The sequence below is a fragment of the Dendropsophus ebraccatus genome, chromosome 10 (assembly GCF_027789765.1).
Source record: "Dendropsophus ebraccatus isolate aDenEbr1 chromosome 10, aDenEbr1.pat, whole genome shotgun sequence".
NCBI classification, from domain to species: Eukaryota; Metazoa; Chordata; class Amphibia; order Anura; family Hylidae; genus Dendropsophus; species Dendropsophus ebraccatus.
The window spans coordinates 2,156,367-2,182,877 of record NC_091463.1 but is presented as its reverse complement, the minus strand read 5'-3'; the positions used below and the strand labels follow the sequence as shown (position 1 = coordinate 2,182,877).

The 26,511-nt window shown below is 53.5% G+C and overlaps 1 protein-coding gene across 1 annotated transcript in view; it reads left to right on the top strand.

The window, feature by feature from the left end:
• Positions 1–26,511, top strand: part of VAV2 (vav guanine nucleotide exchange factor 2) — a 131,643-nt gene that overhangs the window by 68,523 nt on the left and 36,609 nt on the right. Inside the window, exons 5-17 of the mRNA XM_069943524.1 lie at positions 2,133–2,229; positions 4,204–4,302; positions 4,382–4,450; positions 4,689–4,789; positions 10,161–10,260; positions 10,334–10,429; positions 10,510–10,578; positions 10,735–10,821; positions 12,527–12,612; positions 13,646–13,778; positions 20,796–20,905; positions 21,130–21,231; positions 21,361–21,449. Coding sequence (XP_069799625.1) covers positions 2,133–2,229; positions 4,204–4,302; positions 4,382–4,450; positions 4,689–4,789; positions 10,161–10,260; positions 10,334–10,429; positions 10,510–10,578; positions 10,735–10,821; positions 12,527–12,612; positions 13,646–13,778; positions 20,796–20,905; positions 21,130–21,231; positions 21,361–21,449 — 1,238 coding nt within the window. The remainder of the gene's footprint in view (positions 1–2,132; positions 2,230–4,203; positions 4,303–4,381; positions 4,451–4,688; positions 4,790–10,160; positions 10,261–10,333; positions 10,430–10,509; positions 10,579–10,734; positions 10,822–12,526; positions 12,613–13,645; positions 13,779–20,795; positions 20,906–21,129; positions 21,232–21,360; positions 21,450–26,511) is intronic.

Genomic DNA, 26,511 nt, shown 5'->3' with positions numbered 1-26,511 from the left:
CATGTCTCATTCTCCAGAGCTGCGCTGATTATTCTGCTGTTACATCATGTCCCATCCTCCAGAGCTGCACTCACTATTCTGCTGTTACATCATGTCCCATCCTCCAGAGCTGCACTCACTATTCTGCGGTTACATCATGTCTCATCCTCCAGAGCTGCACTCACTATTCTGCTGTTACATCCTGTCTCCTCCTCCAGAGCAGCACTCACTATTCTGCTGTTACATCATGTCTCATTCTCCAGAGCTGCGCTGATTATTCTGCTGCTCTCCTGTTTGATGCCATGTGATCTCCCGCGTGTCGGTCGGCTCTCCCTCCCGCTCGCTGTTTTCGTACATGATTTCCCCTCCGGGCTGTGCGCTCTGCGGCTCCCGACTCGTCACCTGAGGCAATAAGCAGCAGCCGGCTGAGCTGTGGCGACAACCTGCTCCCAGAGTGAACGGCACGCTTCACCGAGCGCCAGGCGACAGCGTCACCAGCTTTTAACCCCGTCTCCCCTGCAGCTCTGCGGATGACACGGTGGCGGCCTCACTGCTGGGCCACACCAGCGTCTGACCGCCCCTTGCGCCATTCTTCCCCCTTATACCCTGGTCCCCACCTGCACTACCTATGAACACCGTTATGGCCTTACATGAATGGGAAGTGTCCCTGTCACTCGCCTGTCATGTGACCTGTGGCTGCGCCAACGATGGATGTGGTTGAGCAGATGGCGGCCGGGGAAGCGACACTTCCAATTAAACACATTGTGGAGCCGACAGATGGAGCCGCCATGTTGTCTAATAAAGAGGTCACTAGGACACACAGCCCCCCCCCCTACTCTGCCATCACAGCCCCCCCTACTCTGCCATCACAGCCCCCACCTACTCTGCCATAACAGCCCCCCCTACCCTGCCATCACAGCCCCCCCCTACTCTGCCATCACAGCCCCCCCCTACTCTGCCATCACAGCCCCCCCCCTACTCTGCCATCACAGCCCCCCCCTACTCTGCCATCACAGCCCCCCCCCCCTACTCTGCCATCACAGCCCCCCCCCCTACTCTGCCATCACAGCCCCCCCTACTCTGCCATCACAGCCCCCCCCCCTACTCTGCCATCACAGCCCCCCCCCCCCCCCCTACTCTGCCATCACAGCCCCCCCCCTACTCTGCCATTACAGCCCCCCCCCCTACTCTGCTACACAGCCCCCCCTACTCTGCCATCACAGCCCCCCTTTATCCCCCCCCCTTATCCTCTTGGTCACTGTGACAGCTGAAGGTTTGTTACAGTGTATCAGTGATGTGAATGCAGCTGCACATTCTGTCCTTGTAGTTACAATGTGTAAGTGCTGAGTTCAGGTTTTTTATCTGTGAGTACAGTGGGACAAACTGGGCGGCAGAGATAAACTTATGAAGAGTCTGTGATGCTGTCCGGTGGGGGAGCGTGCAGTGTCCCATAATCCTGTTGTCTGTGACTCCCTGTGTGTAGGGGAGCACCCCTCCTATCACCTCCGGGCCTTTGGTCCCATCTCATCGCGTTGCTTGCTGTCACCCACAATATGTCACCTGCTGCTGCGGCCACACGCTATCTATGCTCCCGGCCACTTTACTGGATGTGCACAGGATTTCTTATTTTTCAGTTTTGTTGCATTATAAAGTGTATGTTAGTGTAAAACATATGGAGAATGAGAAGGAGGGGGTGTGCAGAACAATAGTGGCGCATTAGTCGTGGTGGCGCGCAGTGCTGTCGGTGGGGGCGCAGTATGGCGGCGTGCTGTCGGTGGGGGCGCAGTATGGCGGCGTGCTGTCGGTGGGGGCGCAGTATGGCGGCGTGCTGTCGGTGGGGGCGCAGTATGGCGGCGTGCTGTCGGTGGGGGCGCAGTATGGCGGCGTGCTGTCGGTGGGGGCGCAGTATGGCGGCGTGCTGTCGGTGGGGGCGCAGTATGGCGGCGTGCTGTCGGTGGGGGCGCAGTATGGCGGCGTGCTGTCGGTGGGGGCGCAGTATGGCGGCGTGCTGTCGGTGGGGGCGCAGTATGGCGGCGTGCTGTCGGTGGGGGCGCAGTATGGCGGCGTGCTGTCGGTGGGGGCGCAGTATGGCGGCGTGCTGTCGGTGGGGGCGCAGTATGGCGGCGTTGACCCTGACGCTTTTCTTTTTGCAGTGAACATGATTTGGGGGAGAACGACACATACGACGTTCCCTGCGAGGAGGATGACATTTACGAGGACATCATTAAAGTGGAGAATCAGCAGCCGATGGTGAGTGCTCCACCTACTATGTATTGGCTCCACCCCTTGCACCCCCTGAGTTCTCCCTGGTGCTGTGTTTGTACCATCACCATAGTGACTGAGCACTGGACTACAACCCCCAGCATACCCCCCCATTCTGTCTAGTAGATACATGTGCTTTTCACTGTTTTCTTCTCTTCCACATGCTGCAGATCCGGTACATGCAGGTAAGCCGGGCTCCGGGTCGGGCGGCGTGTAACGTCTTGTCTGTCCCCGAGGTCGGGAGGGGTCATCTTGGTCTCCCCCCCTCTGATACACTAAGGTCCCTATTCCACAGTAACGATAATCTGCTGAATCGGCCCCATTTGGCCCGATTCGGCCGATTATTGTTCGGTGAAATAGAGAGAACGATCAGCCGATGATCGTGTCATCGGCTGATCGTTCATTTAGGGCCAGGCCTAAAATCATCATTACCCCACCGCGCATCGCTACGGTTGAATAGCGGTGCACGGCGACCGACTATTTGAGAAGCAGCAGCAGCAGCAGCATACATTACCTGCAGGGCTTCTCCGTGCTGTCTTCCTCCCCGGGTCCCGCGCGCTTTAGCCTCTGAATGGCCAGTCAACTGACAGAGCGCTCAGCCAATCACAGGCCGGGACCCCCGCGGGCTGAGTGATTGGCTGAGTGGCCTGTCAGCTGACCGGCCATTCTGAAGATAGAGCGCGCGGGACCCGGGGAGGGAGCAGAGCAGAGCAGAAGACCTGACAGGTAATGTATGCTGCAAGGACGTATGAAATGATGTCCCTGCAGCCCTCACTCAACGATCATCGGGCCGTGGAATAGGCCCAGTAAACGAGCGCCGATCTAGCAGATCGGCGTTTGTTTACATCGTTGATCGGGCCTCCATCGGCCCGTGAAATAGTACCCTAAGCTCTGGTGACTAAATAATACCGCCAAACAAGGACCCCATACTACCAGCGCATGGTGTCCTAAAAATACCGCCATACCAGGAGCTTATACTACCACCGCATGGTGTCCTAATAAAACCGCCATACCGGGAGCTTATACTACCACCGCATGGTGTCCTAATAATACCGCCATACTAGGAGCTTATACTTCCACCGCATGGTGTCCTAATAAAACCGCCATACCAGGAGCTTATACTACCACCGCATGGTGTCCTAATAACACCGCCATACCGGGAGCTTATACTACCACCGCATGGTGTCCTAATAATACCGCCATACCAGGAGCTTATACTTCCACCGCATGGTGTCCTAATAAAACCGCCATACCAGGAGCTTATACTACCACCGCATGGTGTCCTAATAATACCGCCATTCTAGGGCTCCATACTACCACCGCATGGTGTCCTAATAATACCGCCATACCAGGAGCTTATACTACCACTGCATGGTGTCCTAATAATACCGCCATACCAGGAGCTTATACTACCACTGTATGGTGTCCTAATAATACCGCCATATAATACTGCCATACCAGGAGCTTATACTACCACTGCATGGTGTCCTAATAATACCTCCATACCGGGAGCTTATACTACCACCGCATGGTGTCCTAATAATACCGCCATATAATACCGCCATACCAGGAGCTTATACTACCACCGCATGGTGTCCTAATAATACCGCCATACTAGGAGCTTATACTACCACCGCATGGTGTCCTAATAATACCGCCATACCGGGAGCTTATACTACCGCCGCATGGTGTCCTAATAATACCGCCATACCAGGAGCTTATACTACCACCGCATGGTGTCCTAATAATACCGCCATACCAGGAGCTTATACTACCACCGCATGGTGTCCTAATAATACCGCCATATAATACTGCCATACCAGGAGCTTATACTACCACCGCATGGTGTCCTAATAATACCGCCATATTAGGGCCAGGTGAGGGGGATTCTGGGCGGTTGATTATACGCTGATTACGCTCCAGTCACGCTGGATCTGATAGTTTCTTGCTTCTCTCTTATAGAAGATGGGAATGACCGAGGACGACAAGAGGAACTGCTGCCTGCTGGAGATCCGGGACACCGAGGACCGCTACTACCGCACACTGGAGGAGATCCGGCTGGTGAGGGGGCGGGGCCTGGCTGATGTCTGTGTCAGTTGGAGGGTCATGTGACCCACTGATCTCCCCTCTTCTCTTCCAGAATTACATGTTACCTCTGAGGCAGATCCTCACCCCGGCGGAGATCACTGTCATCTTCATAAACCTAGAGGTAAGAACTGGCCGCGCTATAGTTACCGCAGTCACATGACCCGCTCTGTCCTCCCCTCCAGAGTCACATGACCTCCTGGTTACTGCAGTCACATGACTCGCGCTCTCCTCCCCTCCAGAGTCACATGACTCACGCTCTCCTCCCCTCCAGAGTCACATGACCACCTCTCTCCTCCCCTTCGGAGTCACATGACCTCCTGATTACCGCAGTCACATGACCTCCCCTCTCCCTCCTCCAGGAGCTCATTAAGGTCCATTTCAACTTCCTGAGAACCATTGAGCTTTCCATCATGTCCGGCGGCAGCAGCATCGGCCAAGTCTTCCTGGACTACAAGGAGAGGTGAGTTATGATGAGCCGCCCCCTGCTGGCCACACCGGGTACTGCCTGCACAGTGCCGACCATGGAAGTGTTACTGTGCAGCCTCCATACATACAGGACCATGGAAGTGTTACTGTGCAGCCTCCATACATACAGGACCATGGAAGTGTTACTGTGCAGCCTCCATACATACAGGACCATGGAAGTGTTACTGTGCAGCCTCCATACATACAGGACCATGGAAGTGATACTGTGCAGCCTCCATACATACAGGACCATGGAAGTGTTACTGTGCAGCCTCCATACATACAGGACCATGGAAGTGTTACTGTGCAGCCTCCATACATACAGGACCATGGAAGTGATACTGTGCAGCCTCCATACATACAGGACCATGGAAGTGTTACTGTGCAGCCTCCATACATACAGGACCATGGAAGTGTTACTGTGCAGCCTCCATACATACAGGACTAGGGAAGTGTTACTGTGCAGCCTCCATACATACAGGACCATGGAAGTGTTACTGTGCAGCCTCCAGGATACAGGACCATGGAAGTGTTACTGTGCAGCCTCCAGGATACAGGACCATGGAAGTGTTACTGTGCAGCCTCCATACATACATGACTAGGGAAGTGTTACTGTGCAGCCTCCATACATACAGGACCATGGAAGTGTTACTGTGCAGCCTCCATACATACAGGACCATGGAAGTGTTACTGTGCAGCCTCCATACATACAGGACCATGGAAGTGTTACTGTGCAGCCTCCATACATACAGGACCATGGAAGTGTTACTGTGCAGCCTCTATACATACAGGACCATGGAAGTGTTACTGTGCAGCCTCCATACATACAGGACCATGGAAGTGTTACTGTGCAGCCTCCATACATACAGGACCATGGAAGTGTTACTGTGCAGCCTCCATACATACAGGACCATGGAAGTGTTACTGTGCAGCCTCCATACATACAGGACCATGGAAGTGTTACTGTGCAGCCTCCATACATACAGGACCATGGAAGTGTTACTGTGCAGCCTCCATACATACAGGACCATGGAAGTGTTACTGTGCAGCCTCCATACATACAGGACTAGGGAAGTGTTACTGTGCAGCCTCCATACATACAGGACTAGGGAAGTGTTACTGTGCAGCCTCCATACATATAGGACTAGGGAAGTGTTACTGTGCAGCCTCCATACATACAGGACCATGGAAGTGATACTGTGCAGCCTCCATACATACAGGACCATGGAAGTGTTACTGTGCAGCCTCCATACATACAGGACCATGGAAGTGTTACTGTGCAGCCTCCATACATACAGGACCATGGAAGTGATACTGTGCAGCCTCCATACATACAGGACTAGGGAAGTGTTACTGTGCAGCCTCCAGGATACAGGACCATGGAAGTGTTACTGTGCAGCCTCCATACATACAGGACTAGGGAAGTGTTACTGTGCAGCCTCCATACATACAGGACCATGGAAGTGTTACTGTGCAGCCTCCATACATACAGAAATAGGGAAGTGTTACTGTGCAGCCTCCATACATATAGGACTAGGGAAGTGTTACTGTGCAGCCTCCATACATACAGGACCATGGAAGTGTTACTGTGCAGCCTCCATACATACAGGACTAGGAAAGTGTTACTGTGCAGCCTCCATACATACAGGACCATGGAAGTGTTACTGTGCAGCCTCCATACATACATGACCATGGAAGTGTTACTGTGCAGCCTCCATACATACAGGACTAGGGAAGTGTTACTGTGCAGCCTCCATACATATAGGACTAGGGAAGTGTTACTGTGCAGCCTCCATACATACAGGACTAGGGAAGTGTTACTGTGCAGCCTCCAGGATACAGGACCATGGAAGTGATACTGTGCAGCCTCCATACATACAGGACTAGGGAAGTGTTACTGTGCAGCCTCCATACATACAGGACCATGGAAGTGTTACTGTGCAGCCTCCATACATATAGGACTAGGGAAGTGTTACTGTGCAGCCTCCATACATACAGGACCATGGAAGTGTTACTGTGCAGCCTCCTGGATACAGGACCATGGAAGTGATACTGTGCAGCCTCCAGGATACAGGACCATGGAAGTGTTACTGTGCAGCCTCCATATATACAGGACCATGGAAGTGTTACTGTGCAGCCTCCATACATACAGGACTAGGGAAGTGTTACTGTGCAGCCTCCATACATATAGGACTAGGGAAGTGTTACTGTGCAGCCTCCATACATACAGGACCATGGAAGTGTTACTGTGCAGCCTCCATACATACAGGACCATGGAAGTGTTACTGTGCAGCCTCCATACATACAGGACTAGGGAAGTGTTACTGTGCAGCCTCCATACATACAGAACTAGGGAAGTGTTACTGTGCAGCCTCCATACATATAGGACTAGGGAAGTGTTACTGTGCAGCCTCCATACATATAGGACTAGGGAAGTGTTACTGTGCAGCCTCCATACATATAGGACTAGGGAAGTGTTACTGTGCAGCCTCCATACATACAGGACCATGGAAGTGTTACTGTGCAGCCTCCATACATACAGGACCATGGAAGTGTTACTGTGCAGCCTCCATACATACAGGACTAGGGAAGTGTTACTGTGCAGCCTCCATACATACAGAACTAGGGAAGTGTTACTGTGCAGCCTCCATACATATAGGACTAGGGAAGTGTTACTGTGCAGCCTCCATACATATAGGACTAGGGAAGTGTTACTGTGCAGCCTCCATACATACAGAACTAGGGAAGTGTTACTGTGCAGCCTCCATACATATAGGACTAGGGAAGTGTTACTGTGCAGCCTCCATACATATAGGACCATGGAAGTGTTACTGTGCAGCCTCCATACATATAGGACTAGGGAAGTGTTACTGTGCAGCCTCCATACATATAGGACTAGGGAAGTGTTACTGTGCAGCCTCCAAACATACAGGACCATGGAAGTGATACTGTGCAGCCTCCATACATCCAGGACCATGGAAGTGTTACTGTGCAGCCTCCATACATACAGGACCATGGAAGTGTTACTGTGCAGCCTCCAGGATACAGGACCATGGAAGTGTTACTGTGCAGCCTCCATACATCCAGGACCATGGAAGTGTTACTGTGCAGCCTCCATACATCCAGGACCATGGAAGTGTTACTGTGCAGTATGTAGATGATGGTGTTTTGTTACTGTCTCCTTTTGTTGGGTGTCATGGCTGCCCTCTAGTGGTGATTGAGGGAGATTCACCAGTGTCTGCAGCAGCTTCTGAGGCAGTGTATCCTAAATCCTGTACTCCGCCCATGAGGAATACGCTGGGTGTCTAGCTCCACCCCCTGCGCAGCAGCGTCGTTCTCTCAGATTTCTGTAGATGGGGCACAGCGTGTTATAGTCACACATACCCTCCTGGGAGGTGTGATGTCACTGACCGGGGATGCTGGCACCCACGGGTGATGGACTCTCATCAGCAGTATACACCACACAGTACCACTTCCCTTGTATCTATGGGTGTTACACAGTACTACTTCCCCTGTATGTATGGACACCGCACAGTACCACTTCCCCTGTGTGTATGGACACCGCACAGTCCCGCTTCCCCCGTGTGTATGGACACCGCACAGTCCCGCTTCCCCCGTGTGTATGGACACCGCACAGTCCCGCTTCCCCCGTGTGTATGGACACCGCACAGTACCACTTCCCCCCTGTGTATGGACACCGCACAGTCCCGCTTCCCCCGTGTGTATGGACACCGCACAGTCCCACTTCCCCCGTGTGTATGGACACCGCACAGTCCCGCTTCCCCCGTGTGTATGGACACCGCACAGTCCCGCTTCCCCCGTGTGTATGGACACCGCACAGTCCCGCTTCCCCCGTGTGTATGGACACCGCACAGTCCCGCTTCCCCCGTGTGTATGGACACCGCACAGTCCCGCTTCCCCCGTGTGTATGGACACCGCACAGTCCCGCTTCCCCCGTGTGTATGGACACCGCACAGTCCCGCTTCCCCCGTGTGTATGGACACCGCACAGTCCCGCTTCCCCCGTGTGTATGGACACCGCACAGTCCCGCTTCCCCCGTGTGTATGGACACCGCACAGTCCCACTTCCCCCCTGTGTATGGACACCGCACAGTACCACTTCCCCCCTGTGTATGGACACCGCACAGTCCCGCTTCCCCCGTGTGTATGGACACCGCACAGTCCCGCTTCCCCCGTGTGTATGGACACCGCACAGTCCCGCTTCCCCCGTGTGTATGGACACCGCACAGTCCCGCTTCCCCCGTGTGTATGGACACCGCACAGTCCCGCTTCCCCCGTGTGTATGGACACCGCACAGTCCCGCTTCCCCCGTGTGTATGGACACCGCACAGTCCCGCTTCCCCCGTGTGTATGGACACCGCACAGTCCCGCTTCCCCCGTGTGTATGGACACCGCACAGTCCCGCTTCCCCCGTGTGTATGGACACCGCACAGTCCCGCTTCCCCCGTGTGTATGGACACCGCACAGTCCCGCTTCCCCGTGTGTATGGACACCGCACAGTCCCGCTTCCCCCGTGTGTATGGACACCGCACAGTCCCGCTTCCCCCGTGTGTATGGACACCGCACAGTCCCGCTTCCCCCGTGTGTATGGACACCGCACAGTCCCGCTTCCCCCGTGTGTATGGACACCGCACAGTCCCGCTTCCCCCGTGTGTATGGACACCGCACAGTCCCGCTTCCCCCGTGTGTATGGACACCGCACAGTCCCGCTTCCCCCGTGTGTATGGACACCGCACAGTCCCGCTTCCCCCGTGTGTATGGACACCGCACAGTCCCGCTTCCCCCGTGTGTATGGACACCGCACAGTCCCGCTTCCCCCGTGTGTATGGACACCGCACAGTCCCGCTTCCCCCGTGTGTATGGACACCGCACAGTCCCGCTTCCCCCGTGTGTATGGACACCGCACAGTCCCGCTTCCCCCGTGTGTATGGACACCGCACAGTCCCGCTTCCCCCGTGTGTATGGACACCGCACAGTCCCGCTTCCCCCGTGTGTATGGACACCGCACAGTCCCGCTTCCCCCGTGTGTATGGACACCGCACAGTCCCGCTTCCCCCGTGTGTATGGACACCGCACAGTCCCGCTTCCCCCGTGTGTATGGACACCGCACAGTCCCGCTTCCCCCGTGTGTATGGACACCGCACAGTCCCGCTTCCCCCGTGTGTATGGACACCGCACAGTCCCGCTTCCCCCGTGTGTATGGACACCGCACAGTCCCGCTTCCCCCGTGTGTATGGACACCGATTGGGGGAGGGGTTTGCAGCTCTTTTCCTTCCATTGAAGTGAATGGAGCTGCCCTGTAATATCACACAGAGGACAATCCCTTTAAGGCGGCCTCTCCCGCAGGCTGCTGATCTATGGCGAGTACTGCAGTCACATAGAGTATTCCCAGAAGACGCTGGATCAGCTGATCGCCACCCGGGATGAAGTCCGGATAAAGATTGAGGTGGGTGTGGGGGCGGCTGGGAGTTGTAGTCCCTGGTTGTGGCCCCCCGGCTTTTATGGTTCTTCTCTTCTAGGAATGTTCTATGAAGGTTCAGGACGGGAAGTTCAAGCTGCAGGACCTGATGGTGATCCCCATGCAGCGGGTCCTGAAGTATCACCTTCTGCTCAAGGTACCAGCTGCCTCCTGGGACTTGTGGTGCCGCACTATGGGGGGGCCCTAACCTCATCTGACCAGCCATTGTCTCCACAGGAGCTGCTCAGTCACACAGCAGAGTGCCCGGAGCGAGAGACCCTCAAAGAGGCGCTGGAGGCCATGCAGGTAGGTGTGTGCCGCCCCGCCGAGCCGCCCTTCCCTCACCCGCCCCCCCGCCAAGCCGCCCTTCCCTCACCCGCCCCCCCGCCGAGCCGCCCTTCCCTCACCCGCCCCTTCCACCCCCGCCGACCTTTGACCCCGTCCACTGCTTTTCTCTTGCAGGATTTAGCCATGTACATTAATGAAGTGAAAAGAGACAAAGAGACGCTGAAGAAGATCAGTGAGTTCCAGAGCTCCATCGAGAACCTGGTGAGTGACCGGAGCACGCATTGCATCATGTGACTGGAGACTACACGCACTATTCACTGTATGCTCCACAGCTGCACTCACTATTCTGCTGTTACATCATGTCTCATCCTCCAGAGCTGCACTCACTATTCTGCTCTTACATCATGTCTCATCCTCCAGAGCTGCACTCACTATTCTGCTCTTACATCATGTCTCATCCTCCAGAGCTGCACTCACTATTCTGCTGTTACATCAGGTCTCATCCTCCAGAGCTGCACTGACTATTCTGCTGTTACATCCTGTCTCATCCTCCAGAGCTGCACTCACTATTCTGCTGTTACATCATGTCTCATCCTCCAGAGCTGCACTCACTATTCTGCTGTTACATCCTGTCTCATCCTCCAGAGCTGCACTCACTATTCTGCTGTTACATCATGTCTCATCCTCCAGAGCTGCACTCACTATTCTGCTGTTACATCCTGTCTCATCCTCCAAAGCTACACTCACTATTCTGCTGTTACATCATGTCTCATCCTCCAGAGCTGCACTCACTATTCTGCTGTTACATCCTGTCTCATCCTCCAGAGCTGCACTCACTATTCTGCTGTTACATCATGTCTCATCCTCCAGAGCTGCACTCACTATTCTGCTGTTACATCAGGTCTCATCCTCCAGAGCTGCACTGACTATTCTGCTTTTACATCCTGTCTCATCCTTCAGAGCTGCACTCACTATTCTGCTGTTACATCCTGTCTCATCCTCCAGAGCTGCGCTCACTATTCTGCTGTTACACCATGTCTCATCCTCCAGAGCTGCACTCAGTATTCTGCTGTTACATCCTGTCTCATCCTCCAGAGCTGCACTCACTATTCTGCTGTTACATCCTGTCTCATCCTCCAGAGCTGCACTCACTATTCTGCTGTTACATCATGTCTCATCCTCCAGAGCTGCACTCACTATGCTGCTGTTACATCCTGTCTCATCCTCCAGAGCTGCACTCACTATTCTGCTGTTACATCATGTCTCATCCTCGAGAGCTGCACTCACTATTCTGCTGTTACATTGTGTCTCATCCTCCAGAGCTGCACTCACTATTCTGCTGTTACATCCTGTCTCATCCTCCAGAGCTGCACTCACTATTCTCCTGTTACATCCTGTCTCATCCCCCAGAGCTGCACTCACTATTCTGCTGTTACATCATGTCTCATCCTCCAGAGCTGCACTCACTATTCTGCTGTTACATCCTGTCTCATCCTCCAGAGCTGCACTCACTATTCTGCTGTTACATCATGTCTCATCCTCGAGAGCTGCACTCACTATTCTGCTGTTACATTGTGTCTCATCCTCCAGAGCAGCCATCACTATTCTGCTGTTACATCCTGTCTCATCCCCCAGAGCTGCACTCACTATTCTGCTGTTACATCCTGTCTCATCCTCCTCCAGAGCTGCGCTCACTATTCTGCTGTTACATCCTGTCTCATCCTCCAGAGCTGCACTCACTATCCTGCTGTTACATCATGTCTCATCCTCCAGAGCTGCGCTCACTATTCTGCAGCTCTGAATCCTCCTCTGGTTTCTGGTAACATTGTAGGTTAGTCCCGTGCTGTGTAGTAGAGGGGAGCGGCCTCCTTACTGCTCTGCTGGACTCTTGGCGACACGTCCTGTTCTCTTGCTCAGCAGAGTCCGGCTGTAGTCGGTGACTTGTCCTTCTTGTGCTTTATCACAGCCGGTGAATCTGGAAGAGTTTGGGCGACCAAAGATTGATGGCGAGTTAAAGGTCCGATCGATTGTGAACCAGGCGAAGCAGGACAGGTGAGCGCTGTGTGGGCCCCCGGCAGGCTCTGTGTGTGGGCCCCCGGCAGGCTCTGTGTGTGGGCCCCCGGCAGGCTCTGTGTGTGGGCCCCCGGCAGGCTCTGTGTGTGGGCCCCCGGCAGGCTCTGTGTGTGGGCCCCCGGCAGGCTCTGTGTGTGGGCCCCCGGCAGGCTCTGTGTGTGGGCCCCCGGCAGGCTCTGTGTGTGGGCCCCCGGCAGGCTCTGTGTGTGGGCCCCCGGCAGGCTCTGTGTGTGGGCCCCCGGCAGGCTCTGTGTGTGGGCCCCCGGCAGGCTCTGTGTGTGGGCCCCCGGCAGGCTCTGTGTGTGGGCCCCCGGCAGGCTCTGTGTGTGGGCCCCCGGCAGGCTCTGTGTGTGGGCCCCCGGCAGGCTCTGTGTGTGGGCCCCCGGCAGGCTCTGTGTGTGGGCCCCCGGCAGGCTCTGTGTGTGGGCCCCCGGCAGGCTCTGTGTGTGGGCCCCCGGCAGGCTCTGTGTGTGTGGGGTCTGGGTCACTCGCCGGTATAGGGGTCCCACCAGGCTGTGTGTGTGTGTGTGGGGTCCGGGTCACTCGCCGGTATAGGGGTCCCGCCAGGCTGTGTGTGTGTGTGTGGGGTCCGGGTCACTCGCCGGTATAGGGGTCCCGCCAGGCTCTGTGTGTGTGTGGGGTCCGGGTCACTCGCCGCTATAGGGGTCCCGCCAGGCTCTGTGTGTGGGGTCAGGGTCACTCGCCGCTATAGGGGTCCCGCCAGGCTGTGTGTGTGTGGGGTCCGGGTCACTCGCCGGTATAGGGGTCCCGCCAGGCTCTGTGTGTGTGTGTGGGGTCCGGGTCACTCGCCGGTATAGGGGTCCCGCCAGGATGTGTGTGTGGGGTCCGGGTCACTCGCCGGTATAGGGGTCCCGCCAGGCTGTATGTGTGTGGGGTCCGGGTCACTCTCCGGTATAGGGGTCCCGCCAGGCTCTGTGTGTGGGGTCCGGGTCACTCGCCGGTATAGGGGTCCTCCTGTATCTCATGCTGCGGCTGCTGCTCTCCCCTATAGATATCTCTTCCTGTTTGATAAAGTCGTCATCGTGTGTAAGAGGAAAGGAGACAACTACGAGCTGAGGGAAATCATTGAGCTGCTCTACCACAAGATGTCCGACGACCCCACATACAACAAGGACCTTAAGAAGGTGAGTGCCGCTAATATATACAGGGGGAGGGGGGGTATAGATGGAATGTATAGAGGGGGAGGGTATAGATGGAATGTATAGGGGGAGGGTATAGATGGAATGTATATGGGGGGGAGGGTATAGATGGAATGTATAGGGAGAGGGTATAGATGGAATGTATATGGGGGAGGGTATAGATGGAATGTATAGAGGGGGAGGTATAGATGGAATGTATATGGAGGAGGGTATAGATGGAATGTATATGGGGGAGGGTATAGATGGAATGTATAGGGGGGGAGGGTATAGATGGAATGTATATGGGGGAGGGTATAGATGGAATGTATAGAGGGGGAGGTATAGATGGAATGTATATGGAGGAGGGTATAGATGGAATGTATATGGGGGAGGGTATAGATGGAATGTATAGAGGGGGAGGTATAGATGGAATGTATATGGAGGAGGGTATAGATGGAATGTATATGGGGGAGGGTATAGATGGAATGTATAGGGGGGGAGGGTATAGATGGAATGTATAGGGGGGAGGGTATAGATGGAATGTATAGAGGGGGGAGGGTAGAGATGGAATGTATAGGGGAGGGTATAGATGGAATGTATAGGGGGGAGGGTATAGATGGAATGTATAGGGGGGAGGGTATAGATGAAATGTATAGGGGGGAGGGTATAGATGAAATGTATAGGGGGGAGGGTATAGATGAAATGTATATGGGGGAGGGTATAGATGGAATGTATAGAGGGGGAGGGTATAGATGGAATGTATAGGGGGGGGAGGGTATAGATGGAATGTATAGAGGGGGGAGGGTATAGATGGAATGTATAGAGGGGGAGGGTATAGATGGAATGTATAGAGGGGGGAGGGTATAGATGGAATGTATAGAGGGGGAGGGTATAGATGGAATGTATAGGGGGGGAGGGTATAGATGGAATGTATAGGGGGGGGAGGGTATAGATGGAATGTATATGGGGGAGGGTATAGATGGAATGTATAGAGGGGGAGGGTATAGATGGAATGTATAGGGGGGGGAGGGTATAGATGGAATGTATAGGGGAGGGTATAGATGGAATGTATAGAGGGGGAGGGTATAGATGGAATGTATAGGGGGGAGGGTATAGATGGAATGTATAGGGGGAGGGTATAGATGGAATGTATATGGGGGAGGAGGGTATAGATGGAATGTATATGGGGGAGGGTATAGATGGAATGTATAGGGGAGGGTATAGATGGAATGTATATGGGGGAGGGTATAGATGGAATGTATAGAGGGGGAGGGTATAGATGGAATGTATAGAGGGAGGGTATAGATGGAATGTATAGAGGGAGGGTATAGATGGAATGTATATGGGGGAGGGTATAGATGGAATGTATAGAGGGGGGAGGGTATAGATGGAATGTATAGAGGGGGAGGGTATAGATGGAATGTATAGGGGAGGGTATAGATGGAATGTATATGGGGGAGGGTATAGATGGAATGTATAGAGGGGGGAGGGTATAGATGGAATGTATATGGGGGAGGGTATAGCTGGAATGTATAGGGGAGGGTATAGATGGAATGTATAGAGGGAGGAGGGTATAGATGGAATGTATATGGGGGAGGGTATAGATGGAATGTATAGAGGGGGGAGGGTATAGATGGAATGTATAGAGGGGGAGGGTATAGATGGAATGTATAGGGGAGGGTATAGATGGAATGTATAGAGGGGGGAGGGTATAGATGGAATGTATATGGGGGAGGGTATAGATGGAATGTATAGGGGGGAGGGTATAGATGGAATGTATAGAGGGGGGAGGTATAGATGGAATGTATAGAGGGGGGAGGGTATAGATGGAATGTATATGGGGGAGGGTATAGATGGAATGTATAGAGGGGGGAGGGTATAGATGGAATGTATAGAGGGGGAGGGTATAGATGGAATGTATAGAGGGGGGAGGGTATAGATGGAATGTATATGGGGGAGGGTATAGATGGAATGTATATGGGGGAGGGTATAGATGGAATGTATAGAGGGGGGAGGGTATAGATGGAATGTATATGGGGGAGGTATAGATGGAATGTATAGAGGGGGAGGGTATAGATGGAATGTATAGGGGGGAGGGTATAGATGGAATGTATATGGGGGAGGGTATAGATGGAATGTATAGAGGGGAGGGTATAGATGGAATGTATAGAGGGGGGAGGGTATAGATGGAATGTATAGGGGGGAGGGTATAGATGGAATGTATAGGGGAGGGTATAGATGGAATGTATAGAGGGGGGAGGGTATAGATGGAATGTATAGGGGGAGGGTATAGATGGAATGTATAGAGGGGGAGGGTATAGATGGAATGTATAGGGGGAGGGTATAGCTGGAATGTATAGGGGGAGGGTATAGATGGAATGTATATGGGGGGGGTATAGATGGAATGTATAGGGGGGAGGGTATAGATGGAATGTATAGAGGGGGGAGGGTATAGATGGAATGTATAGAGGTATACATGGAATGTATAGAGGGGGGAGGGTATAGCTGGAATGTATAGAGGGGGGAGGTTATAGATGGAATGTATATGGGGGAGGGTATAGATGGAATGTATAGAGGGGGGAGGGTATAGATGGAATGTATAGAGGGGGAGGGTATAGATGGAATGTATAGAGGGGGGAGGGTATAGATGGAATGTATATGGGGGAGGGTATAGATGGAATGTATATGGGGGAGGGTATAGATGGAATGTATAGAGGGGGGAGGGTATAGATGGAATGTATATGGGGGAGGTATAGATGGAATGTATAGAGGGGGAGGGTATAGATGGAATGTATAGGGGGGAGGGTATAGATGGAATGTATATGGGGGAGGGTATAGATGGAATGTATAGGGGGGAGGGTATAGATGGAATGTATAGAGGGGGGAGGGTATAGATGGAATGTATAGGGGAGGGTATAGATGGAATGTATAGAGGGGGAGGGTATAGATGGAATGTATAGAGGGGGAGGGTATAGATGGAATGTATAGAGGGGGAGGGTATAGATGGAATGTATAGGGGGAGGGTATAGATGGAATGTATAGAGGGGGAGGGTATAGATGGAATGTATATGGGGGAGGGTATAGCTGGAATGTATAGGGGGAGGGTATAGATGGAATGTATATGGGGGGGTATAGATGGAATGTATAGAGGGGGGAGGGTATAGATGGAATGTATAGAGGGGGGAGGGTATAGATGGAATGTATAGAGGTATACATGGAATGTATAGAGGGGGGAGGGTATAGCTGGAATGTATAGAGGGGGGAGGGTATAGATGGAATGTATAGAGGGGGGAGGGTATAGATGGAATGTATAGAGGGGGGAGGGTATAGATGGAATGTATAGAGGGGGGAGGGTATAGATGGAATGTATAGGGGAGGGTATAGCTGGAATGTATAGAGGGAGGGTATAGATGGAATGTATAGAGGGGGGAGGGTATAGATGGAATGTATAGAGGGGGGAGGGTATAGATGGAATGTATAGAGGGGGGAGGGTATAGATGGAATGTATAGAGGGGGGAGGGTATAGATGGAATGTATAGGGGGGGAGGGTATAGATGGAATGTATATGGGGGAGGGTATAGATGGAATGTATATGGGGGAGGGTATAGATGGAATGTATATGGGGGAGGGTATAGATGGAATGTATAGAGGGGGAGGGTATAGATGGAATGTATAGAGGGGGGAGGGTATAGATGGAATGTATATGGGGGAGGGTATAGATGGAATGTATAGAGGGGGAGGGTATAGATGGAATGTATATGGGGGAGGGTATAGATGGAATGTATAGAGGGGGGAGGGTATAGATGGAATGTATAGAGGGGGAGGGTATAGATGGAATGTATAGAGGTATAGATGGAATGTATAGAGGGGGAGGGTATAGATGGAATGTATATGGGGGAGGGTATAGATGGAATGTATAGAGGGGGAGGGTATAGCTGGAATGTATAGAGGGGGAGGGTATAGATGGAATGTATAGAGGGGGGGAGGGTATAGATGGAATGTATATGGGGGAGGTATAGATGGAATGTATAGAGGGGGGAGGGTATAGATGGAATGTATAGCGGGGGGAGGGTATAGATGGAATGTATAGGGGAGGGTATAGATGGAATGTATATGGGGGAGGGTATAGATGGAATGTATAGAGGGGAGGAGGGTATAGATGGAATGTATAGAGGGGGGGAGGGTATAGATTGGAATGTAATAGGGGAGGGTATAGATGGAATGTACTAGAGGGGAGGGTATAGATGGAATGTATAGAGGGGGGAGGGTATAGATGGAATGTATAGAGGGGGAGGGTATAGCTGGAATGTATAGAGGGGGAGGGTATAGATGGAATGTATATGGGGGAGGGTATAGATGGAATGTATAGAGGGGGGAGGGTATAGATGGAATGTATAGAGGGGGGAGGGTATAGATGGAATGTATAGGGGAGGGTATAGATGGAATGTATATGGGGGAGGGTATAGATGGAATGTATAGAGGGAGGAGGGTATAGATGGAATGTATAGAGGGGGAGGTATAGATGGAATGTATAGGGGAGGTATAGATGGAATGTATAGATGGGGGAGGGTATAGATGGAATGTATATGGGGGAGGTATAGATGGAATGTATATGGGGGAGGGTATAGATGGAATGTATAGAGGGGGAGGGTATAGATGGAATGTATAGAGGGGGAGGGTATAGATGGAATGTATAGAGGTATAGATGGAATGTATAGAGGTATAGATGGAATGTATATGGGGGAGGGTATAGATGGAATATATATGGGGGAGGGTATAGATGGAATGTATAGGGGGAGGGTATAGATGGAATATATATGGGGGAGGGTATAGATGGAATGTATAGAGGGGGAGGGTATAGATGGAATGTATATGGGGGAGGGTATAGATGGAATATATATGGGGGAGGGTATAGATGGAATGTATAGAGGGGGAGGGTATAGATGGAATGTATAGAGGGGGAGGGTATAGATGGAATGTATATGGGGGAGGGTATAGATGGAATGTATAGAGGTATAGATGGAATGTATAGGGGGAGGGTATAGATGGAATGTATATGGGGGAGGGTATAGATGGAATGTATAGAGGGGGGAGGGTATAGATGGAATGTATATGGGGGAGGGTATAGATGGAATGTATAGAGGGGGACGGTATAGATGGAATGTATAGGGGGGAGGGTATAGATGGAATGTATAGAGGGGGAGGGTATAGATGGAATGTATAGGGGAGGGTATAGATGGAATGTATAGGGGGGGAGGGTATAGAGGGAATGTATATGGGGGAGGGTATAGATGGAATGTATAGGGGGGAGGGTATAGATGGAATGTATAGAGGGGGGAGGGTATAGATGGAATGTATAGGGGAGGGTATAGATGGAATGTATAGAGGGGGGAGGGTATAGATGGAATGTATAGAGGTATAGATGGAATGTATAGAGGGGGAGGGTATAGCTGGAATGTATAGGGGAGGGTATAGATGGAATGTATAGAGGGAGGAGGGTATAGATGGAATGTATATGGGGGAGGGTATAGATGGAATGTATAGAGGGGGGAGGGTATAGATGGAATGTATAGGGGGGAGGGTATAGATGGAATGTATAGAGGGGGGAGGGTATAGATGGAATGTATAGAGGTATAGATGGAATGTATAGAGGGGGAGGGTATAGCTGGAATGTATAGAGGGGGGAGGGTATAGATGGAATGTATATGGGGAAGGTATAGATGGAATGTATAGAGGGGGAGGGTATAGCTGGAATGTATAGAGGGAGGGTATAGCTGGAATGTATAGAGGGGGGAGGGTATAGATGGAATGTATAGAGGGGGGAGGGTATAGATGGAATGTATATGGGGGAGGGTATAGATGGAATGTATAGAGGGAGGGTATAGATGGAATGTATAGAGGGGGAGGGTATAGATGGAATGTATAGGGGGGAGGGTATAGATGGAATGTATAGAGGGGGGAGGGTATAGATGGAATGTATAGGGGAGGGTATAGCTGGAATGTATAGAGGGAGGGTATAGATGGAATGTATAGAGGGGGGAGGGTATAGATGGGATGTATAGGGGGGAGGGTATAGATGGAATGTATAGAGGGGGGAGGGTATAGATGGAATGTATAGGGGAGGGTATAGCTGGAATGTATAGAGGTATAGATGGAATGTATAGAGGTATAGATGGAATGTATAGAGGGGGGAGGGTATAGATGGAATGTATAGGGGGGAGGGTATAGATGGAATGTATAGAGGGGGGAGGGTATAGATGGAATGTATAGGGGAGGGTATAGCTGGAATGTATAGAGGTATAGATGGAATGTATAGAGGTATAGATGGAATGTATAGAGGGGGGAGGGTAGAGATGGAATGTATAGAGGGGGGAGGGTATAGATGGAATGTATAGGGGAGGGTATAGATGGAATGTATAGAGGGGGGAGGGTATAGATGGAATGTATAGGGGAGGGTATAGCTGGAATGTATATGGGGGAGGGTATAGATGGAATGTATAGAGGGGGGAGGGTATAGATGGAATGTATAGAGGTATAGATGGAATGTATAGAGGGGGGAGGGTATAGATGGAATGTATAGAGGGGGGAGGGTATAGCTGGAATGTATAGAGGTATAGATGGGAGGTATAGATTGGGTTGTTCTAGTAGTCGGATCCGCCATGTAGCTGCGGCTTCTGATCTTCACCGTCACCTCCTGGATTGGATATGTTCTGCTCTAGTGATTCGGGGTTCTGTAGTGTCTCTGTAGTACCGCTACAGTGTATCAGCTGCTGGTGACATCAGAAGCTGGAGTTGGGTGGCGCTCATGTTGGTGGTCCGCCCCTGTAGCCCCTCGTCCCCACGCTGACACTTTCTTGCCTCATGTTTACACTCACTCTCTCTGGTTCCTTTACGCTGGCGCCAGTCACACGGCAAAATGGTAAGGAGTCTCCCAGCTGATTATACTCAGGTTTCCCCGCCCCGTAACATTAGCGCAGGGGTGACAAGATGGCGGCTGTCTGACCACCTTCTCTCTCCGTGCAGTGGTCGTACGGGTTCTACCTCATCCACCTCCAGGGGAAGCAGGGATTCCAGTTCTTCTGCAAGACAGAGGAGATGAAGAGGAAGTGGATGGAGCAGTTCGAGATGGCGATGTAGGTACCGGAGAAACGACGAACGCAACGCGCCTGTCAGCGCTCCTCAACCTGCAGCTCAGCAACGACTCCTATCATCCCTTACCAGCCACAAGTGTCACAGCATGCTGGAAGTTGTAGTTTTGGAACAGCTGGGGGCGCTGTTGTACGGCCAGTTTACAGCTTTTTTAGATCATGTGACCGCCCCATTATGGCCGCCACTGATGGCGTCTTTGTTTTCTCAGCTCCAACATTAAACCGGAGAAAGCGACGGCGAATCACCACAACTTCCAGATGTTCACGTTTGAAAGAACCACCAGCTGTAAAGCCTGCAAGATGTTTCTGAGGTGAGTGGTGGGTGTGGCCATGTTGTTCGGGGGCGGGGCCATGGTGGGCGGGGCAGGCGTGTCTGGCTTGGGGCGGTGGGGCCGATGCTGCGGTGATCCGGTGGCACCATTTCCTCTCTCCTCTCTCAGGGGAACCTTCTATCAGGGATATCACTGCACCCAGTGCGGCGTCGGGGTCCACAAAGAGTGCCTAGAGAAAATCCACCCGTGCCGGATCGGTGAGTGCCTGACAACCATGCTCGCCTCCCGCTGACTGTTTGCGGGTGAATGACCGTACTGCGCACATTACATTGGGGTCGTGGTGGGGGGGAATACTGACCACACTGCGCACATTACATGGGGGAGGGATGACTGACCGGACATTATATTGGGGGGGGGGGGGGGGGCGGGATGACTGACCGCACTGCGCACATTACATGGGGGAGGGATGACTGACCGCACTGCGCACATTACATTGGGGTGGTGGTGAGGGGGAATACTGACCACACTGCGCACATTACATGGGGGAGGGATGACTGACCGGACATTATATTGGGGGGGGGGGGATGACTGACCGCACTGCGCACATTACATTGGCAGTGGTGGTGAGGGGGAATACTGACCACACTGCGCACATTACATGGGGGAGGGATGACTGACCGGACATTATATTGGGGGGGGGGGGGGGGGGGGGGGGGGGATGACTGACCGCACTGCGCACATTACATGGGGGAGGGATGACTGACCGCACTGCGCACATTACATGGGGGAGGGATGACTGACCGCACTGCGCACATTACATTGGCAGTGGTGGTGGGGGTGAATACTGACCACACTGCTCACATTACATGGGGGAGAGATGACTGACCGGACATTATATTAGGGGGGGGGATGACTGAACGCACTGCGCACATTACATTGGGGGGGGGGGGGGGGGGGAATACTGACCACACTGCGCACATTACATGGGGGAGGGATGACTGACCGGACATTATATTGGGGGAGGGGGGGGGGGGATGACTGAACTCACTGCACACATTACATGGGGGGGGGGATGACTGACCGCACTGTGCACATTACATTGGCAGTGGTGGTGGTGGGGAATACTGACCGCGCTGCGCACATTACATGGGGTATGACTGACCGCGCTGCGCACATTACACGGGGTATGACTGACCGCGCTGCGCACATTACACGGGGTATGACTGACCGCGCTGCGCACATTACATGGGGTATGACTGACCGCGCTGCGCACATTACATGGGGTATGACTGACCGCGCTGCGCACATTACATGGGGTATGACTGACCTCGCTGCGCACATTACATGGGGTATGACTGAGTGCACTGCGCACATTACACGGGGTATGACTGACCGCTCTGCGCACATTACACGGGGTATGACTGACCGCGCTGCGCACATTACACGGGGTATGACTGACCGCGCTGCGCCCATTACATAGGGGTATGACTGACCGCGCTGCGCACATTACACGGGGGTATGACTGACCGCGCTGCGCACATTACATGGGGGAGGGATGACTGACCGCACTGCGCACATTACATTGGCAGTGGTGGTGGGGGTGAATACTGACCACACTGCTCACATTACATGGGGGAGAGATGACTGACCGGACATTATATTAGGGGGGGGGGGATGACTGAACGCACTGCGCACATTACATTGGGGGGGGGGGGGGGGGAATACTGACCACACTGCGCACATTACATGGGGGAGGGATGACTGACCGGACATTATATTGGGGGAGGGGGGGGGGGATGACTGAACTCACTGCACACATTACATGGGGGGGGGATGACTGACCGCACTGTGCACATTACATTGGCAGTGGTGGTGGTGGGGAATACTGACCGCGCTGCGCACATTACATGGGGTATGACTGACCGCGCTGCGCACATTACACGGGGTATGACTGACCGCGCTGCGCACATTACACGGGGTATGACTGACCGCGCTGCGCACATTACATGGGGTATGACTGACCGTGCTGCGCACATTACATGGGGTATGACTGAGTGCACTGCGCACATTACACGGGGTATGACTGACCGTGCTGCGCACATTACATGGGGTATGACTGACCGCGCTGCGCACATTACACGGGAGTATGACTGACCGCGCTGCGCACATTACATGGGGTATGACTGACCGCGCTGCGCACATTACACGGGAGTATGACTGACCGCGCTGCGCACATTACATGGGGTATGACTGACCGCGCTGCGCACATTACACGGGGTATGACTGACCGCGCTGCGCACATTACACGGGGTATGACTGACCGCGCTGCGCACATTACATGGGGTATGACTGACCGTGCTGCGCACATTACATGGGGTATGACTGACCGCGCTGCGCACATTACATGGGGTATGACTGACCTCGCTGCGCACATTACACGGGGTATGACTGACCGCGCTGCGCACATTACACGGGGTATGACTGACCGCGCTGCGCACATTACACGGGGTATGACTGACCGCGCTGCGCACATTACACGGGGTATGACTGACCGCGCTGCGCCCATTACATAGGGGTATGACTGACCGCGCTGCGCCCATTACACGGGGGTATGACTGACCGCGCTGCGCACATTACATGGGGTATGACTGACCGCGCTGCACACATTACATGGGGTATGACTGACCGTGCTGCGCACATTACATGGGGTATGACTGACCGCGCTGCGCACATTACACGGGGTATGACTGACCGCGCTGCGCACATTACACGGGGTATGACTGACCGCGCTGCGCACATTACATTGGCAGTGGTGGTGGGGGTGAATACTGACCACACTGCTCACATTACATGGGGGAGGGATGACTGACCGGACATTATATTGGGGGGGGGGGATGACTGACCGCACTGCGCACATTACATTGGCAGTGGTGGTGAGGGGGAATACTGACCACACTGCGCACATTACATGGGGGAGGGATGACTGACCGGACATTATATTGGGGGGGGGGGGGGATGACTGACCGCACTGCGCACATTACATGGGGGAGGGATGACTGACCGCACTGTGCACATTACATGGGGGAGGGATGACTGACCGCACTGCGCACATTACATTGGCAGTGGTGGTGGGGGTGAATACTGACCACACTGCTCACATTACATGGGGGAGAGATGACTGACCGGACATTATATTAGGGGGGGGGGGGATGACTGAACGCACTGCGCACATTACATTGGGGGGGGGGGGGGGAATACTGACCACACTGCGCACATTACATGGGGGAGGGATGACTGACCGGACATTATATTGGGGGAGGGGGGGGGGGATGACTGAACTCACTGCACACATTACATGGGGGGGGGATGACTGACCGCACTGTGCACATTACATTGGCAGTGGTGGTGGTGGGGAATACTGACCACACTGCGCACATTACATGGGGGAGGGATGACTGACCGGACATTATATTGGGGGGGGGGGGGGGATGACTGACCGCACTGCGCACATTACATGGGGGAGGGATGACTGACCGCACTGTGCACATTACATGGGGGAGGGATGACTGACCGCACTGCGCACATTACATTGGCAGTGGTGGTGGGGGTGAATACTGACCACACTGCTCACATTACATGGGGGAGAGATGACTGACCGGACATTATATTAGGGGGGGGGGGGATGACTGAACGCACTGCGCACATTACATTGGGGGGGGGGGGGGGGGGAATACTGACCACACTGCGCACATTACATGGGGGAGGGATGACTGACCGGACATTATATTGGGGGAGGGGGGGGGGATGACTGAACTCACTGCACACATTACATGGGGGGGGGGGATGACTGACCGCACTGTGCACATTACATTGGCAGTGGTGGTGGTGGGGAATACTGACCGCGCTGCGCACATTACATGGGGTATGACTGACCGCGCTGCGCACATTACACGGGGTATGACTGACCGCGCTGCGCCCATTACACGGGGTATGACTGACCGCGCTGCGCACATTACATGGGGTATGACTGACCGTGCTGCGCACATTACATGGGGTATGACTGACCGTGCTGCGCACATTACATGGGGTATGACTGACCTCGCTGCGCACATTACACGGGGTATGACTGACCGCGCTGCGCACATTACACGGGGTATGACTGACCGCGCTGCGCACATTACACGGGGTATGACTGACCGCGCTGCGCACATTACATGGGGTATGACTGACCGTGCTGCGCACATTACATGGGGTATGACTGACCGCGCTGCGCACATTACATGGGGTATGACTGACCTCGCTGCGCACATTACATGGGGTATGACTGAGTGCACTGCGCACATTACACGGGGTATGACTGACCGCGCTGCGCACATTACACGGGGTATGACTGACCGCGCTGCGCCCATTACATAGGGGTATGACTGACCGCGCTGCGCCCATTACATAGGGGTATGACTGACCGCGCTGCGCACATTACACGGGGTATGACTGACCGCGCTGCGCACATTACACGGGGGTATGACTGACCACGCTATGCACATTACATGGGGTATGACTGACCGCGCTGCGCACATTACACGGGGGTATGACTGACCGTGCTGCGCACATTACATGGGGTATGACTGACCGCGCTGCGCACATTACACGGGGTATGACTGACCGCGCTGCGCACATTACACGGGGTATGACTGACCGCGCTGCGCACATTACACGGGGGTATGACTGACCGCGCTGCGCACATTACATGGGGTATGACTGACCGCGCTGCGCCCATTACATAGGGGTATGACTGACCGCGCTGCGCACATTACATGGGGTATAACTGACCGCGCTGCGCACATTACACGGGGGTATGACTGACCGCGCTGCGTACATTACATGGGGTATGACTGACCACGCTGCGCACATTACATGGGGTATGACTGACCGTGCTGCGCACATTACATGGGGTATGACTGACCACGCTGCGCACATTACACGGGGTATGACTGACCGTGCTGCGCACATTACATGGGGTATGACCGCGCTGTGCACATTACATGGGGTATGACTGACCGCGCTGCGCACATTACACGGGGGTATGACTGACCACGCTGCGCACATTACACGGGGGTATGACTGACCGCGCTGCGCACATTACACGGGGGTATGACTGACCGCGCTGCGCACATTACACGGGAGTATGACTGACCGCGCTGTGCACACTGCATGGGGGGGATTACTGACCGCGCTGCACACATTACACGGGGTATGACTGACCGCGCTGCGCACATTACACGGGGGTATGACTGACCGCGCTGCGCACATTACACGGGA